Source organism: Scylla paramamosain, chromosome 12 (genome assembly GCF_035594125.1).
Source record: "Scylla paramamosain isolate STU-SP2022 chromosome 12, ASM3559412v1, whole genome shotgun sequence".
NCBI lineage: Eukaryota > Metazoa > Arthropoda > Malacostraca > Decapoda > Portunidae > Scylla > Scylla paramamosain.
In genome coordinates, this window is record NC_087162.1 from 21,756,550 (window position 1) to 21,781,771 (window position 25,222).

A 25,222-nucleotide genomic window follows, 5' to 3' on the forward strand; every position below is an offset into this window, starting at 1 on the left:
ATCAAATGCTTGGAGAACTTACAATACTTATGATGTACTGTAGCATTTTTTCTACCAATAGCAAATGTTATCTTCAAATATTATAACATGCATCATGAACTTACTTATGAGGGCTCCAATCATGTATGAACTTTTCTTCATCAATGGCAGTATACTGGAATTCAGCTTTAGGTCCATAATTGTGTACTCTAAAAGTGGCCTTTGTGGAATGGCCTGGAGTGGTAGACAGCACAGAGTCTGCTACCACAAGCTCAATGAGGCACTCCACAGGTTGTGCCATGGTAGCATACAGACGAATAAAGGGACTTCCTGGGAAAAGTAAAATGAGGAAATATATTTTACATTATACTTAACATAAGTGTTACAAAGATGTGAATGGATGATCTGTTGAGTATATGGCTTGCAGGGATGCCTAGCTTTGTTTATGGTAAAGGATGATTTCAGTGAATGAGGAGGATATTTTAATTAAAAATGAATAGGCTTTGACTGTGAACTGTGGGGCTACAGAATGGAGAATTAAGATTTTAACTGAGCAGAAATATATCTAAAGGATGAAGGCAAGGCATACTTTAACTGCAGCTAGTCTACTTTTACTTTTGACTATCTTCCTTTAGGCTGCAGGTGAATGAAAATTTAAGAGTCACTCATACTTCTCAGCAATAAAAAGGATTCATTATATATAAATCATTAATTTGAAGTACACTGAAAAAAAAAAAGGGAGAGGAAAAACAGTAAAAATATATGTAATTGAAGTGGATACAAAATAAAAGTAAATAAAAATGAATAAATACTATATAAAATATATTCATAGAGATGAATAAAGATGGGTACAGCTAAGATGCCTCCCCACACCAAGACAGTCTCCTCACCTGACTCAAGCAAGCCGTCAATCTGGATGTAGAAGGAACCTGCAGGGAGATTCTCAGACAAGATGAAGAAATGCTCATCCACTATCCCATTATAGGGAACATTGGAAAGCTCATTACCAACCTATGGGAAAATACACTTTTTATTAAAAACAAACCAACATGCACACACACACACACAGAGAGAGAGAGAGAGAGAGAGAGAGAGAGAGAGAGAGAGAGAGAGAGAGAGAGAGAGAGAGAGAGAGAGAGAGAGAGAGAGAGAGAGAATCTAAGCCACAAGAGAAAAGGATACAAAACTTTGATAATATAAATGGAATAATCAAAATAAATACATGTCATATACTATAATATGCTTTGTACAGAACATTTGTTGCTGTTTATATCTTGTATTCCAACAGAGATCAAATATGAGACAATGTTACTTACTGTGTCAATAAACTTCATTGATGTTACACTGTTAACGTGACTTTCTAGGTAGCCAAAGAGAGTCACTTCCACATAATACTTCATATCTAAAACAACAATAACGTTTTCACCATCCTTGATAAAATTATGAACAAATTTTCACTGGGATGCTCTGAATGCAACAATATGAATAAAAAAAGTAATTAGACAAAAAAAAAAAAAAAATAGAATAAAATAAAAACAGGTAAGTAAATAAAACTAATTAATTAACTAAAAATAAAACAAAAAGGAGCTGAACAACCACCATAAGATGTAAGTACTTTATAGCACAATGAGAGTGACCAATAGGCTGAGTGCAATAAAACAATGTACTACTCAGCAATTAGTAATTCTATCTAGTAATTAGTAATATTCTCTAGTTTTGATACGAGTTAGTCTTAACTGTGTAGAAATATGTAAATGCAGCTTGAAGTTTTCCTGATATATTCTTTAATAATCCTCCAAGTCCAATCCAGAGCCAGTCTCTTTACTTTACTGTATAAAAGATCACATAAAGTATACATTATTGTCATTACCATAATCTTGCAATCACTATAACTTCACACAACTCACTTGACAAAGGATGGCCACGCACCACCACGTAGCCAGGTCTTGGAGGACTGAGGTCCAGCTCGGCAAACTCAGTCAGGAGACCAAGGGTGGAGGATGCACTCACTGCTACACTGTACTCGGGTCCATCTGCCTGTGATGTCATTAGGATAAATGTGTTGATTAATACTGAAGTAGCTTCATAATCTACTGTTTTTGAATCCTCATTTCCCTTCTGGGCATCCCTCTGGGGGGCTGTCAAGACTTATTACTCACCTAAATTGATCTTTGCTTCATTATAATGGAAAATACAAATCACATGTATTTTATTGATAAATACAGATAAAGTGAAAAGACGGAAGCACATTCTTGCCTCAGAACATATGAAGCATTCTTAAAAACTAAAACTGAATAACACTTCTGAATCATATCCAAAATTAATGCCAGCAATGACTTCCAATTACTATTTATAATAGAAGTATTCAATACTAGCTTTTTTATTAACATATCTAGTTCTATATAAGAATTTTTCATATGGAAGATGCTATACTAATCTAAAAGTGGTATATGTTAAGAAATGAAATAAAGAAAATAGTGCTCCACACAAAGACACATTTAAAGAGCATTTCCTCACCTCAAAGAACCAGTCACCTAGAACTGGTTTTGTGAACTTGATTGCCTTGAGCTTTGGTGTATGTGAGACAATCTCCACTCCGTCAGTGACAGCCAGGGTGTCCTTATCCATAAGATCATGATAAGTTCCTGCAATTCAATTTCTGCTTAATTAAATAATTCTTATGAAAGAGGAAGCCAGCAGTAATTAGGTTTTCCCTTCCCATCAAGTTGATACTAGAAGCAAGTAGACTTGCATTTCAACTCCTCATGTATTAAAATTTTGCAATTGTAACTTCATGTCTGCATATATGCACATTGTTATTTATTCATGGCAACTGATATGTAATTTAATAGATATACATTATCATACTTACCTACAGAATCAGTAACACTGGCTTTTGTGATGGGTCCAAAGATGACAAAGTCAAAATCACTGATGGAGTCATCAACTGGGAAGGAGAATTCCTGGTGTCCCTTCACATCATCTCTTTTGACAAGACTTACCTGTCAAAGTTGATCAAATGTTAGACAGAAAAAAAATATTAAGGCAGTCACAAAATCAATTTAATTACCCCAAGATTTACAGCATTAATAACCTCCTACTAAAGAACTCCTTTCCATCTTTGTAATTACCAGTCCATTTTGAGTGCAATAAGCCAATTCACTACAATGACAGTGCTTTTTGTTGTCCATATGACTTCTTTTATCAAATCTTTTCTCTGACACAGAGTACCCAAAGAAATGTTAGTTAAAAAATTTGATCAAGATAATTTCAATATACCTTATTTTCATCCACACCCTCCTGCATAATTCCGTCAATGTCACTGGCATCAAAATCTTCAAGTTCTATAAAGAGACCACCAGAGATGGTAGCAAGATACTTAAGCTCTTCTGTGCCTGAGGTAACATAGTCAGGGCAGCTGTCTTCTCTGTTGTTGTAACTGTAGATTATATTCACCTGAAAGAAAAATAACACTGAGCTGAAGCTAAGCTTAATAACAATTTTAAATCATATCATTATCCATCATTGTACTTAATGGCTCAAATAAATCACTTTCATTGCATGACTCAATTAAGAGAAAATCAGTCACAAACACTTTTTGGATTTTTCACCCTTTAAAGTTTGATATTGATGGAAATGAGTGGAAGACTTCAATGATGAGCCAATACTGTGGACATATGAAAACTTAACCTGAAGATGAAACATGAAATTTTACTTCGGCAAAATCACCTATCTGCTGGGCGGACATTTCCCATGAGAGAGAGAGTGCGTCACGCGCTGCCGCCAGTTGTTTGCTGATTGCCGCGTCGGGCAGACACGGTCATTCTGGGTCATACGGACTCCCAAGTTTTTGCTGTTTTCTTTCAGATAAGGCCACGATACTTGTTACGCAGGTACAGTGCCTTCAACTTCGTTACCCGTTTTTGGGGCGAGTTGTATTATTGGTATATCGGTCTCCACTGACGATGGAACTGTGTGGGAAGCTTACGGCTTTGTTCTCCTTATCGCAGTGCGGCAGCCATGTCGGTGAAGCGTCCTCTGCCTCTCGATCCCCTTCCCCTCCTGCCCCACGTGCCTTCTGTGGGCCTTCTCCTCTCCCTGGGTCCACTGTTCGCCCTCAAGATGACGACGACAGGCACAGGGATCATTCATCTCGTCGCTTGAGTGGGAGGCATGGTTGCATGAGATTACGTAACAGTGCTGACGCACGTGGTTCCCGCGGCACTTCTCCTGCTCCTCCCCCTTGGTCAGTTGTGTTGGACGCCTTGGCTGATTTGCGGGGTGAAGTGGAGGCCTTGAAGGCAGACAGACGGCAACTACCACCCCCTACTGGGTCGGCGCAGGTGACTGTGGAGGACAGTACTCTGGGGGGCTGGGGTTTGTCGCCTCCTTGTTCTGCCACTTTTTCTGGTTTCTCGGCCAGGATGAGTGAGGATGAGGCAGTGTCGATGCCTGCCGCCCCTGCTGACAGCACCTTAATTCAGGGCACTAAGGCCTTTGGTCCTTCTGACACGGTGGTTGCTGACATTGACAATAGAGTGGCAGAGATGGTAAACTTTCTCTTTGATAATGGTATGAGAGAGGAGGACTACAAGGCCATGTGTGAGGACGATGTTGTCAAGAGGCCTAATAACTGCCATGCTCTTGCGCCAGTGGAATGCAACCCACAGGTGTTGGAGGCCCTGAAGCTGGATGCCAGGAAGACGGACTTCCGCTTGAAGGAGGTAAATAAGGACATCCTGCGGGCTTCAACCATTATCACCAAATCCTTAGTGGCACTGGATGATTTGGCTGAACAGGAAGGTAACCCCAAGTTGGCACATGAGGTGAGCATGCTAAATGGTGCATTGGCATTGCTAGGCAATGCCAATCACAGGAACAATTTGGCCAGGCGTTTTGTCATGAAACGCGAGATAAACTATAAATATGCTCATCTTTGTTCAGATAAGGTGCCAATTACTCGCTTTCTGTTCGGTGACGATGTGTCCCAGTCTGCCAGACAAATTGAGGAAGCGGAGAAACTGCGGAGTAAGTTCTCGCAGAAAAAGCCTGCCTTTACTAGCAAGTTCGCAGGTAAACGCCCTGGTGGATATTGGAACAAGCCTGCTAGTAGGGGATATTACGCCAGGTTCCAACCCTACGGGCAACAGAGGTATGGCTCCAGGGCTGCCCCACGACTGCCTTCCACTCGTCAGGATGTGGGCTGCCTGCTGCGGCCGGGGCGGCCGCAGCAGGCAGCCCCAGTAAACTTACAGGCAAGTGCATGTTTTGAAGCTGGCAGACTACACTCTTTCCTGCATGAGTGGTGTAAAATTACCAGTGACCCTGTCATTTTGGATATTGTTCAGCATTGCCACCTTGATATTGATGTTGATAGTGTTCATCCTTTATTTTTTAATGATTTGGAATACAGGTTCAACACTGTGCAACAGGGGATAATTTCTGGAGAGATCAAAAAACTTTTACAGCTTAAAGTCATTAAAGTCACACACAAACAAACTCAGCAGGTTATCTCTCCTATTTTTTTTGCAAGAAAAGAAAAACGGGGAATTTCGCCTGGTTCTTAACTTGGAGAGGTTAAACAAATACATACCATATAAACATTTTAAAATGGAAAATTTTGAACAGGCCATCAGGCTCATCAACCAGGGTGATTTTTTGGCTTCTGTCGATCTCAGGCATGCTTATTATTCTGTTAGGGTTGCAGATGAGCAACAACGATTTTTATGTTTTACATGGCAAGGTGTTATCTATCAATTCACCTGCCTCCCTAATGGCATTTCTGAGGGACCTCGGCTTTTCACCAAACTGATGAAGCCAGTATTTGCTACTTTAAGGCAGGAAGGATACACTATCACCAGCTTTATAGATGACACATTAATTTGCAGTAACTCTTACTCAGGATGTCTTCAGGCGATTCAGGCCACCATTTCTCTGTTGCAGAGGTTAGGCTTTTGTATCAATATGGAGAAGTCTGTTCTCATCCCCACACAATGTATTGAATACCTAGGCAATGTTATTAACACCAAGTTCATGACTGCCTCTTTACCTGAGCGTAGACAAATCAAAATTCGCCAAGGATGTGCAGAACTTTTGTGTAAAGATGTTGCCCCCATTCGAGAGGTGGCCAGGGTGATCGGCCTCATGGTGGCTGCGATCCCAGCAGTGGAGTTAGGTAAACTTCACTACAGAAAAATTGCCGCTTTGAAACAGGAGTATGGTAATTTTGACAGGCCTTTGAATATTACTGCAGACATGAAACTAGACCTTTCCTGGTGGTTAGACAATGTGGACAGACACCACAGACACATTTTTAGGCCAGGTACTGACATCGATTTATTTACTGATGCCTCCAGCCTTGGTTGGGGGGGTCATTTGGGGTGTCAGATTACAAGTGCTACTTGGTCCCTGGATGAAAAGGAGCTTCACATTAACATCCTGGAGATGAAAGCCATTCTATTTTCTTTGCAAGCATTTGAACATGAGCTGGAAGGTAGACATGTTAGAGTTTTTTGTGATAATACCACTGCCATAAACTATGTCAATGAAATGGGAGGCACAAAGTCCAAGTCCTGTAATGATGTTGCTACCCAGATTTGGGATTGGTGTCTGGAACATGACTCATGGGTTACATGCTCGCACATACCGGGGAAGGACAACACCTTGGCTGATGTAGCCTCTCGCAAGATTAATGACAGACATGAGTGGAAACTCGACTCACACATTTTTACTACCTTGTGTAATGTTTTTGGGACACCGTCCATTGATTTATTTGCCTCAAGGCTTAACAAACAGGTTAATACATTCTGTTCGTGGTTGCCAGATCCGGAGGCTAAATATTTTGATGCTTTTTCCTTGGACTGGTCAAACTTTGATTTGTCTTACATTTTCCCCCCATTCTCATTAATTGCTAGGTGCCTTCAGAAGTTACGTGTGGAGTAAGCACGAGGCTGGATGGTGGTTCCTCTGTGGCCGTCCCAGTTTTAGATGGGCATGCTGCTCCAGTTGCTAATAGACTTCCCACGTTTGATAACGAACAGGAGGAATGTTCTAACACACCCATCCACAACAGATCCACACCCCATCATGTCCCACACGAGGCTCATGGCATGCCTTCTGTCAGGGGAAAACTTGCAGAAACGAGGAGTTTCGCCGGCTGCTGCGAACATCATACTTGCCTCCTGGAAACCAGGTACTGAGAGGCAATACCGCCCACATGTCCAGAGGTGGTTGTTGTTTTGTGGTAGACGGAATGTCGATCCCACTTCTCCAACTGTAGGTCACATTGTAAATTTTTTGACGGAAACCTTTAACAGGGGTGTGGGTTATGAGTGTGTGAACACTGCGAGGGGTGCCCTGTCTTCTCTCGGCATTGTGGTGGACAGATGCAGGGCAGGAAATCACCCTTTGGTCATCCGATTCATGAGAGGGGTTTTCAATCTTAGAACTCCTCAGCCCAGGTACACTGACACTTGGGACGTCCAACCTGTCTTAGAGCAACTAAGGTCCATGTTCCCCTTACATGCATTAACCCTTAAAGAATTAACGCTAAAATTGGTTATGATGATGGCCTTAACTCAAGCTGCCAGAATTCAAACTTTACAACTACTGTTAATCAGAGACATGCTCATTAATGAACACTCCATTTCAGTACAGTTGGGGGGCACTCTTAAACAATCCAGACCAAATTTTAACATCAACAGGGTCACATTCCATCGTTACCCTAAGGATCCACGATTATGTGTCTGTAGCACTCTCCTGAGGTACATTGATGTGACTAAAGAGCTTAGACAGGATGAGATGCACACTGATGCCAGGCTCCTCATTAGCTTCATAAAACCCCACAAATCAGTTTCCAAAGACACTATTGCCCGTTGGGTCAGGACCATTCTCCGCATGTCCGGCATAGACATCTCCAAGTTTTCCGCTGGTAGTGTGCGACCAGCAGCAGCTTCAAAAGCTGGAGTGGCGGCTGTCCCTGTCGCATGCATTATGGCTAAGGCGGGCTGGTCTAGGGAATCTACCTTTGCAAGATATTATAATAAGAACATTGTGGCTGCTTCTGACCTCTTTCAGGATGCAGTGCTAGAATAAGACATGATTTGGGTTTGTTGCTGCACTCCAGTGTTGCAGTACACGGATATTTTAAGTATTTAGTATCTAGTACCTTAGGTTTACCTTATGATGTGAACTGTTACCATATTTCAACATTGTTTGTAGATTGGATTAAGTTGGATGCAATGTACCTTATTTTATGCACCAATTGTATGATTGTCTCATGTACAAGATCCTTCCATGGAATAATAGTTATAGTACTGTTTCTTGTGGGGCATTTCCTTTTCCTCTCTACTATTGCATCCTCCCTCGTCATCCACATGGCTTCAAAGCCTCATGGGAAATGTCCGCCCAGCAGATAGGTGATTTTGCCGAAGTAAAATTAACAAAGTACACGAGACTTACCGTAGGTCAGTTGAAGTGTACTTCTAATTTTTCGAGGCAAATCACCTCTGCTGGTGCGGAGATTTCACATGCCCTCCTCTCCCTCCCTACCTTAAGCTCTACAGGTTACTTAATTTCCTAATTGGTTCATCATGTGGATGTCGAGTCCTTGCTTTAAAGTCTGCCGGCAGCGCGTGACGCACTCTCTCTCTCATGTGAAATCTCCGCACCAGCAGAGGTGATTTGCCTCGAAAAATTAGAAGTACACTTCAACTGACCTACGGTAAGTCTCGTGTACTTTGTTAATTATTATTTATTATTACTATTTTATATATATATATATATATATATATATATATATATATATATATATATATATATATATATATATATATATATATATATATATATATATATCTTTTTTATGTAGGAGGGGCAATGGCCAAAGGCAACAAAACTGCTATAAAAAAAAGGCCCACTGAGGTGCCAGTCCCCGAAAAGAGTCAAAAGTGGTAGTAAAAAACTACAGGACCCCGAAAAGATTAAAAAATGGTAGTAAAAAACTACAGGATAAGTGTCTCAAATGTGTTTTTAGATGAAAATCTCGATGATGTCTTCCTATCAGAACAAAGGAATGACAACTGTCATCTTGCTCACCTTGCAATGCTTGGCTGCCACAAGAGCCAACACACCTTCCATCAGCTCGGCATCATTAGCTCCTGCATCAGTGAAGCAGAAGATGGTGGAATAGTCGGGAGTGTTGATGAGTGACAGCTGAAGACCATGCCAGAACTTCTCCTGTATACAGCAACATCCACCGCTGGCTACAACAGTGTCCAGCACTGCAAGGAACTCCTCGGCATTGGAAGTTTTTGTGACTGGACCATAATCTACAATGGAGGAGGTGATGTCATAATTACATGAAAATACAGATTGCACAAGATATCATACAAACCCATAATAGATCAACTTGTACATTAAAATATTCCTCTTCCACTCTGCCTGCTCTCATATACACCTTTCCCAAGCTCTCTATCTTGTAATCTGCTTTGTATTGCTTACCTGGATCTCCATATGGTACAAAAACATATAGTTCTGGATGGGATTTTTGCACAATGAGTGTTGCTTCCTCTTTCACAGTGTTTATTTCATCTTGCATGGATCCTGTTGTATCAATCACAATGGAAAGTGCTGAGCCTTGGTAAAGGTTCAACAGACTGGTGAAGTGCTCAGTCCCAATGGCATCTCGCAGCACTCCAATGTAGTACTCACTGGCCTAGGGAGGGGACACATGGCGTTCAGTTGCTTATTTCCTCATAACCATGAATTTACTCGAAATACAACCAAATGACTTGCATATCTATTTGTTGTAAAAGTCCAATATTTTTGCATAACAATATTCTCTGAGTTAGATGCAACACCAAATCAGTGACCAAAATCATAACTACTCATCAGGCTGATCCCTTTGAGCCATAAACATTAATCAGTAAAGGTTGCTGGTGAACTCACTGAAATAGCAAGGTCCACAGCCTGCTGGTGGAGGTGGTGGTGGGGTGAGAAGCATGGAGAAGTGGACTCCTTGTTTATCCCTCCTATGGCTGTCTTTGTTGCTGATGCATCTTGTGTTCCACCATGACTGCATTTGCCTAAACAAGAAAAAGTGAAAGAATAGCATAAAATTTCCTTCACATTCACTACATTTCTGGCCTATACACACTCATTTCAAGTTGTGTAACACTATATTGCAGTAACTACTGACACAATAGTATTTTTGAGCAATTTAGTGATGGAACTTCTAACATGCAATCTATTAATCACTTTGTAAAATCAGTGATTTCTTATAAAAATCTTATTTACAAGGGAGGATTACAAGTGGACTGTTTAGTACAGAGATGGAATAGTTCGTTTAGTGGATTCTTCCCTTAAGTAGGAATGAACAAGAGATAACCTGAAGATACTCACCAGCACCATCAGGTTTTGGCACAACAAGGTCATCAGCTCCCACAGCAGTGTACTCATAGTAGCCGCTGCTCAGCCGGCCCGTCGGGATGACATTGCTGGTGCACACACCCTTCATGGAAGTGAGCAAAATAATATAGAGGTGAAAACAAGGATGCAAGAATGGCCATGCAAGTCAAATCAACATCTACAATTTAGTCGTAGCTACATAACAGGTAAGGGCTTTTCAGAAATAGTTTGAGCAAAAATTACCTCTTCATCCAAATTTGGACTACACTTGGTGCCAGGCTGAGGTGTCCAAAGAAATTAATTATGAATAATTACAGACGGAAATTTATTCAGTAACTTTTCATTTAATCAGATAACAGGAAAATAAAATTCTAAACTCTCTAGAATACAGTGAAGTACAGTAATACCTCCCCCTGCCAAACACTTAATTCAGTGACTATACTTACTGGGACCCATGCTATGACTGACTCATCAATGAATTCAACCTACGTTCATGCAGATGATCAAGCTAGTCCTGTCCAAGGAGTCATCTATGATCATTCAAACCTGACAAACCTAACTGGATACTACTTTGGTGTAAGCTGATATTCATCTAAGGGCTAGGTTAGGTTAGGATTAATATGCTAATTCAGTTAATTAATTATGTACATAAGAAAAAAAAAAAAAACAACCATGTTTTACCCAGAAATAAAATGTCTCGATATCAGTAGATTGATCTTATTTCCATAATCCCCACTAGTTCTACCTAACATACATAAACACAGATGGGAGGAAGTTCGTCTTTAAATTTCAGTTTCCCGAGAGGAGAAATAATATTGAAATAACATGAACTTTTTATCTGAGGGCTAGGCTAGGTTAGGTCTAGATTCCGCACCATTCACACAACAGTCATGGTCAGATGGGCTCACCGTGGCGGAGGCACAGTCGGTGCAGGTGGCGTCGCCGGGCCCAGCCACCTCCCCGATGTCAGCTCCAGGCAATCCCAGCCCCTCCAGAATGGAATTTCGTCCTAGTTCAATCCACGTCGACTGGGAATAAAAGTCCTGTGAAATAGACAATACATGTTAATAAGATAACAATGGTGGAGGAGAATAGCATTTTTCTCAATGCACAGGCGGCTTCCACTCCGTGCTGTAGCGTACGAGGATTCATTAGCTCACATCAACGCTTCGAATTTTCGAAATATAATCGAATCTCCATCTACGATACCGACGCAGGTAAAGTTAGATGGCGGATTTTTTCAAAATACCACGTGAGGCCAATCAGACATATTAAATGGAACAAAATTTATTGCCACAAACATACATTTTTTTTTTCTATTTGTTTGCCACTTCCGCAGTAATGTAGGATTTGCCTCTCATACCACTAAACATATACCTAAGCCATCCAGTATTAAAGAACCTTGCCGGGCAGAACAGTAGCACACGAATTCGTAAAGGTGAGCGTTCCTTGCAGAATGGAAGGGTAGAGGTTTACATGAAAATTCTTTCTATTTCAATTCTACACAATTCCGGCAGCACAATGATACAGAAAAAAAAAAAAAAAAACTCGTAAATTGGGAATTATGCAACGAATTCTTGACGATGAAAATAGTTTTGTTAGGCTATTAATACTGACTTTGTAAATGCTTTAAAATTCAAAACATATACCATATATTTTTACATTCACAAATAATGCCATATTCTTATTTACTTTTTTTTTTTTTTTTTTCTGAGGCATATATTTATCCACTCTCCTCTTCTCACCTGGATGCCATTGAGGGATTCACCAAGCAGTTCCCTGGAGAAGTCGTAGGTCCTGTCCACGGTGATGGTTCTGATGAGTTGCTGGTAGCGGCCCTGCAGCAGTGTGTGACCCTCCACCAGGCGCTCCCCGTCCATGTGGTACGCAGCCTGGAACTTGGTTTGACTCCCCGCCTCCGTCATGGCGTTACTCCAGGCGATGTCATTCACAGCCTTGGAGAAAATGGTCACGATTCTCTCTCTCTCTCTCTCTCTCTCTCTCTCTCTCTCTCTCTCTCTCTCTCTCTCTCTCTCTCTCTCTCTTGTTCCCCAGTAAGGGTGAGAAGTACAGGCTAAACTAACAGTCACTGATGGATGAGGCTGTGATCTATGAAGATGGCGGGTACACAGAACAAAAGTGCATCAGTATGGATAGGGTGGAGATGGCGATGACCTGGATTGCCATGTAGTCAGGGTCAGGTGACTCAAGTAGTTAAGATGGCTTATTATCAAACAGTTACTCGCTTTATCTCCATTACTATACTCTTGTCATTCCTTTTTTTTTTTTTTTGTGGGGGAGTTGGGAAGGGATTTCGAAGGTATTTTTACGAATATGTTAATAGTGATAGCTTTTTTTCGGTTTTACGATACGTATACACACAAAAAAAAGGAAAAAAGGAAAAAAAAGTGGGAAGAATAAACAACAGCGGACCTTTTGATACTAACGTATATATATATATATATATATATATATATATATATATATATATATATATATATATATATATATATATATATATATATATATATATATAATGACAAAAGAGGTAAATAGAATGAACTATGAATATATATATATATATATATATATATATATATATATATATATATATATATATATATATATATATATATATATATATATATATATATATATATATATATATATATATAATGACAAAAGAGGTAAATAGAATGAACTATGAATGACAGGAAGCAAAAGAGAGAGAGAGAGAGAGAGAGAGAGAGAGAGAGAGAGAGAGAGAGAGAGAGAGAGGGGGTGGGGAGAGAGGGAGAGAGCGTGCTATACATGTAAAAATAAATCTAACAAATAGAAACAGACCTCCTGCCCGTCCACGTCTTTCTTGCATAATTAATATATTTCTCTTCTTGTTAACAAATACTGATATAAGACTTCAGATGCTAATAGTCCTCTCCCGACTTCCCAATACCTTGATGAAGCGAGCCGGTGATGAGGACGAACCATAGACGATGCGAAACATCTCTGAGAGGGAGGCGTCTTCGGGGATGGTGAGCGAGGCGTTGGCGGGGGTGACGTCCAGGAAGAAACGACGAACCTCCCGCCGCAGCGCCTCCCGTGTGATGGCCTGGGGGTGGTTGTGGTGGTTAGGGAGGGAAAGGTGATGAAGAAAGGATCAACAGGTAAATAAATATAGTCTTGTCACGTCTTATCGTCACATTTTCCCCGTCCCGTCCCGTCTTCCCGTCAGTCCTGTCCATAACTGATATCCCAGAAAAAAAAAAACAAAAACGAGTAACAGATGAGAGAAAATTATGAAAAAAAAAAGAGAACGCGAAACAAAAGTCGGTAACAATAATAATTAGTCACACACACACACACACACACACACACACACACACACACACACAGAGAGAGAAACTACCCACGTGCATAATTCACATCAACGAATATTAAGTGGTAGTTAAGATGGCAATTTTTTAATGACAACTCAACTCTATCAATATCAACAAAGAAAGCATAATAAAACATTCGTAAGTATATCCTAAATTTCTAATCGTTCTCTAACAGCAAACCCTTTCAACTCTCATTAAAGCAAGTAAATAAACATGCAAAACCCCAATGCTATAAAGGCTCTTCAGACGAGTTCCATTTCTTTTAACAATTCTTGAGTAGCGAGTGTCTTTATAATATCAGACTCGTGTCATTAGTAGGAACGCTTGGGGCTGTTCCATTCTTCCCCAGTTTTCTTTGGTTCCACTGCGCCCCGGGATCTGTATTAATATTTCACTGTTGACAAAAATTTTCTTTATAAATTTATGAAACGAACAGAGCAGTTCCTTTCCTGAGGCGTCAGCCCGCTGGTTATATGTTTTTTTTTTTTTTTTTTTTTTTTACGTAGGTGCGTGAAAAAGTAGTCGGCTTTGCTCCTGAGTTTCTTTAACGTCTCTGCTTTCAACTGTGGAGTGGCAGCTACCTAGGGTGTTGTGGTTTTAGAGGCACTTTTTCTCGATTACTTTTTTTTTTTTTTTTTTTTTTTTTTTAGGAGTTTCAAGAGTGTTTTTATTTTTCTACTGGTAGTTCGATAAGTATTCCACACCATTAATATGGACAAACACTCCTGAGAACCCAAATAATGACTGTGGCCTTTGAAAGCATTCCCTCTCAGAGCCCGAAGCGTTCAAGCATACGGGTCAAAGTTACCAGCAGACTTTCGGCCCTAACTTTACCTTGTGGTCCGTGGTTTGTCCGACCATCTGATCAGGGCAGAAGAGAGACGCCAAATCGGGGTCAGTAAAATTGAGGCTGGTGGGAAGAAAAGCTGAACAAGGGTAAGCGATGGCAAGGCAGCCCAACACCGCCCACGGCAAGAAGGACAGCGCCATCCCTGAAGAGTGCTGGCGAGGACGCGAGATGGTCTTACTCTCAAGCAGCAGCAGGGCGGAGAGTTCACTGACGAGTATTTCTCCAGCGGCCCTGTGAAGACGCTTGCTTATATACCATTTGCCAATAGGTTCCTGGTATGGAAAAACGGCTTATCGCAATGTCTGAGAGCTACTAACAGGCCTTATCGGCAAGTTCCAATGTTAATACGCCATTTGCTCGAACATAACACTTGAAAGTTTCCCACGCCTAGACGGAGAAAGCAAAGAAACCTGAAAAAAAACGTAGTAAGAAAGATGGAAGAAAGAAAGGAAAGATGGGAGGGAAGCAAGGCAGACTGGAAAAAAAAATGAGTAAGATATTATAAGGATGGAAGGAAAATAGAAAGTAAGAAAGGAAAGGAGGTACCTACGATTTAGAGAGATAAAAATACGCAACTGTACTTTACCTACAACCCTCTCTATCTACAATAAATAAATAAACAAATAAATACATAAATAAAAGAGTGAAGGAAGGGGAAGAGAGAAATGAAGAAAGGAAGGGAGGAAAGAACAAGAAAGGAAGGAAAACATATGAACAAAGAAAAGAAGAATGAAAGAAAAGTATGAAGATGGAGAGAGGGAATCAAAGAAGACTGAGAAAAAAGGGAGTAAGAAAATATGGAACGAATGATGGAAAATAGGAAGTAAAAAAAAAAAGGATGGGATAAGAAACCAACAATTTCACAAGATCTCTAATCACTCTTTACTTACAACCTGTTTCATTCTAAGTAATGACACACTTCACTTGTTTTGCTACAGGAAACAAAGATTTAGACACCGTTCATGCATCTCCAGGTAACACCCAATAAATAGCTTGGAAGTTTTGCATTTTGATTCCTGTAGAAGTAAATAACATGAACGAATAAACAAAAGGAGAGAGAGAGAGAGAGAGAGAGAGAGAGAGAGAGAGAGAGAGAGAGAGAGAGAGAGAGAGAGAGAGAGAGAGAGAGAGAGAGAGAGAGAGAGAGAAACCATCGTCCATGAGCGAAAAAAAAAATCAAATTAAATCAAATAGATAAATAAATGATAAATAAATGAATAAACAAATAAATAAAATACATACGATAAACATTTTTCATACGTAACTTTACACACACATACATACATATAAACAGACATAGCTCCAAACAGGCTGGTACAAAGAAAAATAATATATAAAAGAAAAAAGGAAAAATCAGTATGTGGAAAAAAAAAAAAAAATGAATACTTGTTGTTACGGTATCTTTAGCATGGGAAACTGCAGTAAAAACAAACATGATAGAGAGAGCGGGATCTTTAAACAGACTGGTGAAGAAGGATAAATTTGAATATCACGTGAGAAAGAGTTGGGCGCGGCAGCAGCAGGCGGGAACCAAGACAGCAGCCCTCCACCTTCTCTCTCAGCCTGCGCCAGCTCTCACGCCCTCTCCAGGTCACCCAGCCACCTTACTCCCCCCCCCCTATGCTAAGCGAGCCAAAAATGATGCATATTTTTCTGTACCTTTACCGCGTCACTGTTGATGGATGGTTTTATTTGATTTTACTTTACATTCAACTTTATCATCTGTCTATATGGAGTAAAAAAAAAAATAAATAAATAAATAAAAAAAATGCAAAACTTTGTGCCTCTATCGTGTCACTGAATAAGTGGTTAGTAATATGCTTTCTTTTGGTTTGAATTTGTTTTATTCTATTTTGTATTCAACTTCATATTTTATTGTTCCTGTGTTGCGTGAGAGAGAGAGAGAGAGAGAGAGAGAGAGAGAGAGAGAGAGAGAGAGAGAGAGAGAGAGAGAGAGAGAGAGAGAATGACGCAAAGTTGTCTTTATTGTCTTTCTCGATATGCTAACATACTTTACTGTTTTATTTTACTTTATTCTATATTCACCTTTTCCTTCTTATCCCTCCCGTGGTACAAAAAGAAATATAAATAAATCAATAAATCAATAAATAAATAAATAAAATGAATAAATCAATAAAAAACGTATCTTCACCGCGTTATTGTAGATAGACGGTCACTAATATGCCTTACTTCAGTTTTATTTTACTTTAATATATATTCATCTTCATCTTACTTCTCCTCTGCTACACAGAAAAAAAAAAGACGCAAAAAACAAAAAGGCACGGATAACCTGAGTATAATAACCAACACACGCCCTTCACTTCCCGCAGTGCCCTCTCCTCCCAAGCCACACGCAACACCTGAGTAAAGGGAAGAGGTGTGGCGGGCGGGGAGTGGTGGTGGTCGGGATAGGAGGCAATGGGCGGGCGTGGCGGTGCGAGACGGGAGGGATGAGGGGACACACGGGGGCAGAAGGTAAGGATGGCAGGTACTTTCACTAATGAGTTCGACCGTGTGACAAAAGGACGTATTCTCAACCGTTTTCTGCGTCTCATCTCGACTACCTCTAACATGCTATGACAGAAGTGACTGGGATTTACAAGGGTGTTTCCGTGGTTCTAGTGATGGTCTAACAAAGATTCTGCATAATCACTGGAAAGATAGAAACAACTAGTTATTATCTCAGTGGTATTTTTAAAATAACGCTGATGAGAACAAAGCGCTTAAGAATATGAATTTTAAGACTTCATTATCAAGTTTTATTACTTTTTACTTACCAGGAGGTTGCGTGAGGTAAAATAAGAGCAGGTATAAAAAACAGTGAAGGTGGGCGAGGTTTCAAGACAGACCCACGAGGTAAGACTAAGATGGTACAGGAAGAGTCATGACGAGAAAGGGAAAAACGATGAGAGAAAAAAAAGACAATAAATATAGAAGTACAAGCAAGAAAAAAGATAGGAAGACCCAAGACAAGATGAAAAGATTGCACATGAGTGGACATGAGGGAGAAGCGTCTGGAATGTTACATAGTTACATACATACTCAGGCCACAACAGACCTTATAACATGGTCCTTACGAGGTGACCTGTCCTAAGGCTACTAAGGTGATAGAAGAAGACAAGGACACCAAAGCAAAAGGCTCTCTCCCCACCCTCTACTCCCTCCGGCATACGCTGTACGGGAAACAGGTCGGAAATAAATACTTTAAGGGGTTGGGGAAGTAAATACCTGAACGAAATTTTAAAGGAAAGAATTAAAATAGATGAAATGAGGTGCCCTCATTTCCTGGAGGCAAGGAGTTTAATCTTTAACAAACAAACGCTGTTAACTGTGGACTGGGAGCAAAATATTTATCAAGACGGCGTTTAAAAGTCTCTACGGTGCTGCAAACTATCACGTCTCGAGGAAGTCCATTCCATAGATTTACTGTACGATGGAAAAAGAAATGTTTTGATTCATGAGAACTAAAGGATTTCTTAACAATTTTGCAACCGTTTCCTTTGGTGTAATTTGAAGAGTCTATCGTAAAATATTTACTGCAGTCTATGTTATTAATGCCATTGATTATTTTAAACACTGGTATTAAGTCGCCTCTTAGTCTTGTTTAAGTTGATGGGAATAAATTTAATTCTTGAAGTCGCTCTTCGTATGATTTGCTTCTTAGGCTTGGTATTATTTTTGTTACTCTACCTTGAACTCGTTCTAATTTATCTTTGTCTTTGTAGTAATAGGGGCACCATGCTTGAACGCAATATTCCAAAAGGGAAAGGGAAGGGAACACAGAGTTATATAGTGAGGATCGTGTCTTTAGATTTATATTCAAATGATCTGCTGATCAAACCAATTATTTTATTAGCTTTCTTTACGACTTCTGAACATTATTGGCTAGGTTTTAGGTTTTCCGATATTATTACTCCGAAATCAATTTCGCTGTCTACACTTTAAGTTGGGTACCATTCATAATATACTTTGCTTTCTCGTTTTGATACCTTATGTAAAGCATTTTACACTTGTCTGCATTAAAACTCTTTTGCCTGGTTTGCCCTCACTCTGACAATTTCTCTAGATTATTATGCATTTCTTTGAGAGACTACGGTATTCGCTATTTTGGTGTTATCAGCAAACTTCGATTTTGTACCGATAACATCCTTATCTATGTCGTTTATATAAACAAAGAAGAGAACAGGTCCAAGACTGATACCTGTGGCACCCCGCTAGTTACGTTAGTCCAGTTGGATGCTTTTCCATTTATTACTACTCTTTGTTTACGGTTGTTTAGCCAGTTTTCTGCCCATCTCAATACGTCGGCCTTGGATGCCATATGATTTTAATTAGTTGTAGTGTTCTCTACGCCAAGGACACGGAGGCAAACACAGACCACAATCGGGTTTATTGTTGGTGTACAGCAACACCCGGGCGAGCAGCCGCGGGCGTGCGAGACGAGAGTCGAGGCGAGACTAACTGCTGCCTCGTGGGTTCCCCCAGCTCCCAGGTGCTTGACCTGACCTGACTTTGAGTCTGGCCGGTCCCACACCTGGGAAGCTTAGCATGTTGGGAATCTACGAGGATCAGCGTGGAGTGACTAGCCGGCTGGCCAGTCACTACACAGTAAACGTTTGTGGGGGTCTTTATCGAAGGCATTTTGAAAATCAAGATAATATATGTCATATCTACCGCTTTACTTTCGTCATACTGGTTCAGAATACCGTAGATGTTTAAGAGGTTCGTCAAACAAGAGCGTTTTACGCTCTTGTAACGGAAGCCGTGTTGAGAATTTTTAAGCAAGTTGTTTTCCCTTAAGTGATTAACAAGTTCATCTCTTATAAGTCTCTTATAAGGTTTATTTTTTTTATTAGTAGTAACGTAAGGAAACTTCAGCAAAGTAAATCCGTCACTCACAAGCACTCGCATTACAACACTTATTTCATCGTCTCTTTCTTCTCGCTCAAACATCCCCTTAACTTTCCTCATCTCCGTTTTCTTCGTACGTTCGATCCCTTGCATTCACGGAGATTCGAGAACTTAATTGGTTTTGCATTTCGATTACGTCTCATATTTATAACTTTTTTACTCCCTTCTTAGGTTTAGGAGAAGATGAGGAGTCTTGGGTCTTTTATATTTATTTATTTTTTTCTCCTAAGACGGCGTAGTCTCATAACAAAAAACACAAGGAATGACTAAATTAATCTTATGAGCCTTAGTTACAGAACGCTTATCTACCTATCTATTCCTTCCCTTCCTATTTCTTATTTCTCACACTTTCTTTAAATTCCTTCCCGATCTCTCTCTTTTACCCTCCCATTTTCTCTTCGCTATTTTCAATTTTCCCCCGTTTTCTTCTGATCACTTCTTGCTGCTGAAAAAAAAAAAAAAGTCGCTTCAAATGACGGTCGCAGAGGGAGTGTGAGGCTGAGAGAGAGAGAGAGAGAGAGAGAGAGAGAGAGAGAGAGAGAGAGAGAGAGAGAGAGAGAGAGAGAGAGAGAGAGAGATCGGATTTCTATAGTGATATTTTGGCAATGGTCAATAACTGCTCATGGACAGCGGAGGAGGAGGAGGAGGAGGAGGAGGAGGAGGAGGAGGAGAAGGAGGAGGAGGAGGAGGAGGAGAATGAGAAGAACAAGAACGAGGAGGAGGAGGAGGAGGAGAATGAGAAGAACAAGAACGAGGAGGAGGAGGAGGAGTTGAATGAACAGAGTAAGGATTGAGAAAGGATACGTCAGTGAAAGGATATAGACAGTGAATGAACGTGACTGAGTAAATAGAGAGAGAGAGAGAGAGAGAGAGAGAGAGAGAGAGAGAGAGAGAGAGAGAGAGAATGATAATAATACCCATACCAACTAATACATTATCAGACGAACGAATGACTCAGGAAGTGACTCACAAACCCGTGCCGACTAGACCTGAGACAACATGAATCAGGAGGAGGAGGAGGAGGAGGACTAGTAGTGGTGGCGGCGACTCCATGGTTGCTCCCCTTCAAGTTTCCTCCCCTCCCGCTCTCCCATCACCTCCAATCCCCCCCACCCCGTATTGGATGCCTCGCTACTCTCGCCCCACTTCCTGACATCCCGCCCCCGCCTTGCCGCCCACGCCACGCCACACGCGCATCCACCTCCCCCCCACACACAGTCTCTCTTTTAAGGCTTTCATCCACCCTTGCAGCAGCGTCTCCAGTCCTCCCGCCCGCTCCTCCCTCCCTCCCTTCCACCCCACTCCGTCTTCCTCACCAGTCTCAATGTCGCCTTGCCTTCACGCCCACTACTCTCCTTTCTCGCTGCCCTTTTCGTCTCGTCTCGCTCAATGACCCAGTTCTCTCTCTCTCTCTCTCTCTCTCTCTCTCTCTCTCTCTCTCTCTCTCTCTCTCTCTCTCTTGCTGTATTCGCTTCCTCTTTCTCCTCTTCAGTCTACTTCACCACCACTCCAGTAATTCACCAGGTCTGCAACTCAACACCTCAACACTGATGCAACTCAATGCAGACGCAATAAATGACGCTAAGGCAACTTAAGACTGACACAAACACAAAGACGACGCAACACAAGCTTGACGCAACAAGACACTGAAGGAACACAAACACTAACGCAACACAACACTGATGCAATGCGAAAACACTGACACAAGCACAACAAAGATACAACTCAGTAACACCGAAGCAACGCAAGCCTGAAGCAATACAACAGCATTGAAGGAACTAAACATAATAGCAGTGAAGCAACACAAACAGCGATACAAAACAGACACTTACAAAACAACACTGACGTAACGCAGTGAAATGGAACAGAAACACAATTTACACTGTAATATTGATCTAACATGAATACTAACAACAAGCAACACTAACACAACACAACATTGACGCAATTCAACACTGAAACAACACCTTAACAATTATGCAACACATTACTGATGCAACACACCACATACACGACAGAAATACTGACGCAGATGCAACATAAGCACTGTTGCCACACAAACACTGAATCAACAAAACACGGATGCAACACATCACATACACAACACACACACATGCAACGCACCACATACGTAACACAAAGACACTGAAGCAACACAGCACGGATGCAGCGTAAACACTGACGCAACATAACACAAACTCATGCAACTTAAACAATAAGGCAACACAAACACAGACCCAAGACAACAATAGCAACACAACACTGAAGGACGAATTCGTGCGTCCACATGTATCAAAAAGAGCCTAACTCGCTTTTGTTTACTTTTAATATGATCCAAACTAGGACAACTCTTAGCCAGTGATTTATAACGTTAACGCGCACACACACACACACACACAAACACAAAGACAGATATGATACCCAGCAGCACAACGTACTAAGAAATAAAACGTGCATAAATACATCATGGAAGAGAAAAAAGTAATATCTACCACCACCACCACCACCACCACCACCAACACGTTTACATACTAAAAGCAACAAAAACATCTTTACATACTGAGAAATAAAACGAATACATAACACACACACACACACAAAAAAAAAAGGAAAGAAAGAAAAAGACGGAAGTAATATTTAACAACAAAAACCACCACCACCACCACCACCACCACCAGAATAACAAACATTTCGTACTCCTGCTCCACTCCACTCGACAACTCAACACAGTCCATTTACCCCACAATTCAACACTGCATTTCCTGAGAGGCCACCTGTCGCCCAAGCACTGCCACCCCTTACTTAACACTATTGCACACCTAGCCCCGCCACATACGCCGCCACTGGACTCATCCGCCCCACACCCACGCCTCCTTTATTACATTACCTCTATACTGCCACTTCACCGCCAGTCCAGCAGTAGCAGAGGCAGAGACAGAGACATTGGTTTAGTTAGAGGGTTTAATTCATTGTCTTACCTCAGTTGGCTTAGTACAGCGGCTCAGTTCTTTGGGTTATACTGACTGGTTCAGTTTCCTGGCTTATTTTTTTGGGTTTAGTTCACTGGCTTCGTTCTGTGGCTTGGGTTAATTCGCTGGTTTGGCTCTCGATTTATTTTTTATAGCTTAATTTGTTGGTTTTGTCTCCTGGTTTTTATTTTATTTTTTTTTTTTGTTGGAGGTTCAGTTCGTTGGTTTTGTATCCTGGCTTATTTTGGTGGCTTACTTTATTGTCTGCCTTATGTTGTTGGCTTAACTAGCTTTGTTCTCTGGCTAAGTACGCTTTCTTAGTTCCCTGGTCTAGTATGCTAGCTTCGTTTCTTGGTCTGGTATGCTGGCTTACTTCCCTGGTCTAAAATGGTGGCTTGGTCCCCTGGTCTGGTATGCTGGCTTGGTTCCCTGGTCTGGTATGGTGGCTTACTTCTCTAGTTTAACATGCTGGCTTATTTCTTTGGCTGAGTCCGCTGGTTTGCCTCCCTGGCTTAGCTCCGAGGCAAACGCAACACAGAGAGCGCCATCCTCCAGGCACCGATATATTTCGGCTTCTCGTGGGAGTTTTAAGATGTCCACTTCACTCCTCCACAAACACCGTCTTTCTCTGCAGCCCCCCACATCTCTCTCTCTCTCTCTCTCTCTCTCTCTCTCTCTCTCTCTCTCTCTCTCTCTCTCTCCATCTTCAACATTCCTGTGACTCATTCTAATTTATTCTTACTAACGTCTCCTTGCTTCCTTCACACTGCCCTCCTATGTACATACTGTATCTTTGTTCCTTTCCCTTCACGTAGCTTGTAATCATCCTCAGCCTTCCGTCGCTCTTGAAAGATTACTACAGCCTAAGACTACCCATTCACACGTCGTCACACAAATATTACGCTTCCTCTTTAAAGAAGCCATTGAGTATATACATCCCTCCTTCCCTTCACGATGTCACTCTCGTACCTCGTCACTTTCCCAACCCTTTCCACACATTTGGAAATGTTTCGCTCTCACCACGCTTATTTACAAAGACCTCTTAGTGATTAGCCAGGTTCTCACGAGTGTTTCTCCTGTTAATAATGTAGAGATCCTGATAATCTGTCACTAGAACTGTAAAAGCATCCTTAAAAACCCATTAACATCAACTACAGCCTTTTGAAAGTTGTCAGGGTGAAGTGCAGAAGCGTTTCAGAATACGGTCCACACACACACACACACACACACACACACACACAGTCTCAAGAACCTGGAATGAAGTGAAATTCTCTCGCACAGTTTTCATCAGATCCTGGGAAGAGCTGCAAAAGGACTGTAATTTTATACCCATCAACTTAGGGACTCACGGTGAAGCGGTGCGAGCGTTTTACTGAAAATTTTCCTGCCAAGTTTTCATCCGATCTCAGGAAGTGCAGGAAAAGACTCTTAATTTTGTACTGTCAACTTGCGGACTCACGGTGATGTGGCGCGGGTATTTTACGAGTAGAACGTAGTGGGGGAATATTTAGTGTTCTTTGTCCAGTGACAGCGGGAGGGACTGTTCGATGCATTATGGGGAGGGGGGTGGAGAGTACTCAGGCACTAAGGCTCAGGTGATGTAGTGTAGCCATAAACTGCGAGGCGGCGAATGAAGTGGAAAGACTTAGCTGGGTTGGGTTGGGTTGGGTTGAGTTGCTCTCTCTCTCTCTCTCTCTCTCTCTCTCTACCTTGGCGGATACCTGCTTAAGAATGTGATATGCCAGAAATACCTTTTACATGTGTCAGATATTGTTGTTTTTGCTGTCATCAGTGAAACGAAAAAATCCTTACAGAATCATTAATCATCATGAAAGCACAACGTAGGGTGACAGTTTTGGAGTGTAATATGCATAGAGGCAGCAACAATCAAAATATCAACCATCCTGTCAGTAGCGGTGGAGGCAGTGACAACAACAACAACAACAACAACAAAACACAGACTGCAACTCCTTCCCTGATCTGTTCATCAAACACGTGCAAATACAACATGCAACACTCACCAACTTGTGGCGCTATAAGGTGTCAAGGCGAAGGGGCAAGGCGTTCACAGGTGTAACATAAGGGCGCACGTGTACAGTTGCCATAGCACGGGTAAACTGGCGATTCCTCACTCTATCTTAAAGTATCTCTGCTGTTCGCCGCCAGAGTGCAGCACGTACGTGACGCATCTAAACAAGCTAATTGCGGTTCCTTTACACTTAACACATAATACTAATAACACAATAATGGGATAAATACAATGCAATAAATACTTAAATACACATCAGACCAATTCAGATTCACTATATATCAAAACGAATAAACAAAAATAATAACAGCACAAGGAACGGGATAACTTAAATACGTCAGACAAGGTGTTCCAACGAGTGCTGGAGCAGTATACAGCCGCAGAGAGCAATCAAGCTGAACTAGACCGTGCCTTAATTAAAGTGCTCGCCTCTTACTGTGTTTGTTCTAGTCGACTGTCATTTAGCCGGTTAAAAGCACGAGGAGAAGGGGAGGAAAAGAAATAATAATAATAAAAAAAGAAAACAATGCAAGACTAAAAAGAGCACAAACACGGAGAGAGAGAGAGAGAGAGAGAGAGAGAGAGAGAGAGAGAGAGAGAGAGAGAGAGAGAGAGAGAGAGAGAGAGAGAGAGAGAGAGACTGCACGAATACTATTAAGACCCCGATATACACAAGCTTAGAAGATATTTTTACTTTTCT

The 25,222-nt window shown here is 41.2% G+C and overlaps 2 protein-coding genes across 3 annotated transcripts in view; one reads left to right on the forward strand and one right to left on the reverse strand.

Moving 5' to 3' along the window:
• Positions 1–24,664, reverse strand: part of LOC135105875 (uncharacterized) — a 33,632-nt gene extending 8,968 nt beyond the window's left edge. The window contains exons 1-15 of one of the 2 annotated variants that reach the window (XM_064014514.1): positions 24,515–24,664; positions 13,340–13,495; positions 12,132–12,341; positions 11,295–11,429; positions 10,381–10,489; positions 9,928–10,064; positions 9,481–9,694; positions 9,076–9,308; positions 3,259–3,435; positions 2,852–2,981; positions 2,497–2,624; positions 1,887–2,016; positions 1,296–1,381; positions 870–990; positions 105–309 (exon numbers count right to left, since the gene is read on the reverse strand). In XM_064014514.1, the coding sequence (XP_063870584.1) occupies positions 105–309; positions 870–990; positions 1,296–1,381; positions 1,887–2,016; positions 2,497–2,624; positions 2,852–2,981; positions 3,259–3,435; positions 9,076–9,308; positions 9,481–9,694; positions 9,928–10,064; positions 10,381–10,489; positions 11,295–11,429; positions 12,132–12,341; positions 13,340–13,390 (2,066 nt within the window). In that variant the 5' untranslated portion in view covers positions 13,391–13,495; positions 24,515–24,664. Of the gene's footprint in view, positions 1–104; positions 310–869; positions 991–1,295; positions 1,382–1,886; positions 2,017–2,496; positions 2,625–2,851; positions 2,982–3,258; positions 3,436–9,075; positions 9,309–9,480; positions 9,695–9,927; positions 10,065–10,380; positions 10,490–11,294; positions 11,430–12,131; positions 12,342–13,339; positions 13,496–14,597; positions 14,845–24,514 lie in introns of those variants that run through there. The other variant, XM_064014513.1, reaches the window with a different exon arrangement.
• On the forward strand, positions 3,783–7,197 carry LOC135105874 (uncharacterized). Its single transcript, XM_064014512.1, has 2 exons — positions 3,783–3,872; positions 3,990–7,197. The coding sequence occupies exon 2, from the start codon at positions 4,161–4,163 to the stop codon at positions 5,544–5,546; it is 1,386 nt and encodes a 461-aa protein (XP_063870582.1). The 5' UTR covers positions 3,783–3,872; positions 3,990–4,160; the 3' UTR covers positions 5,547–7,197.
• Positions 24,665–25,222: the final 558 nt, after the last annotated feature.

Bases quoted from the DNA above. Each gene is read 5' to 3' on its own strand.
- LOC135105874 (XM_064014512.1), top strand. From the start codon at position 4,161: ATGAGATTACGTAACAGTGCTGACGCACGTGGTTCCCGCGGCACTTCT.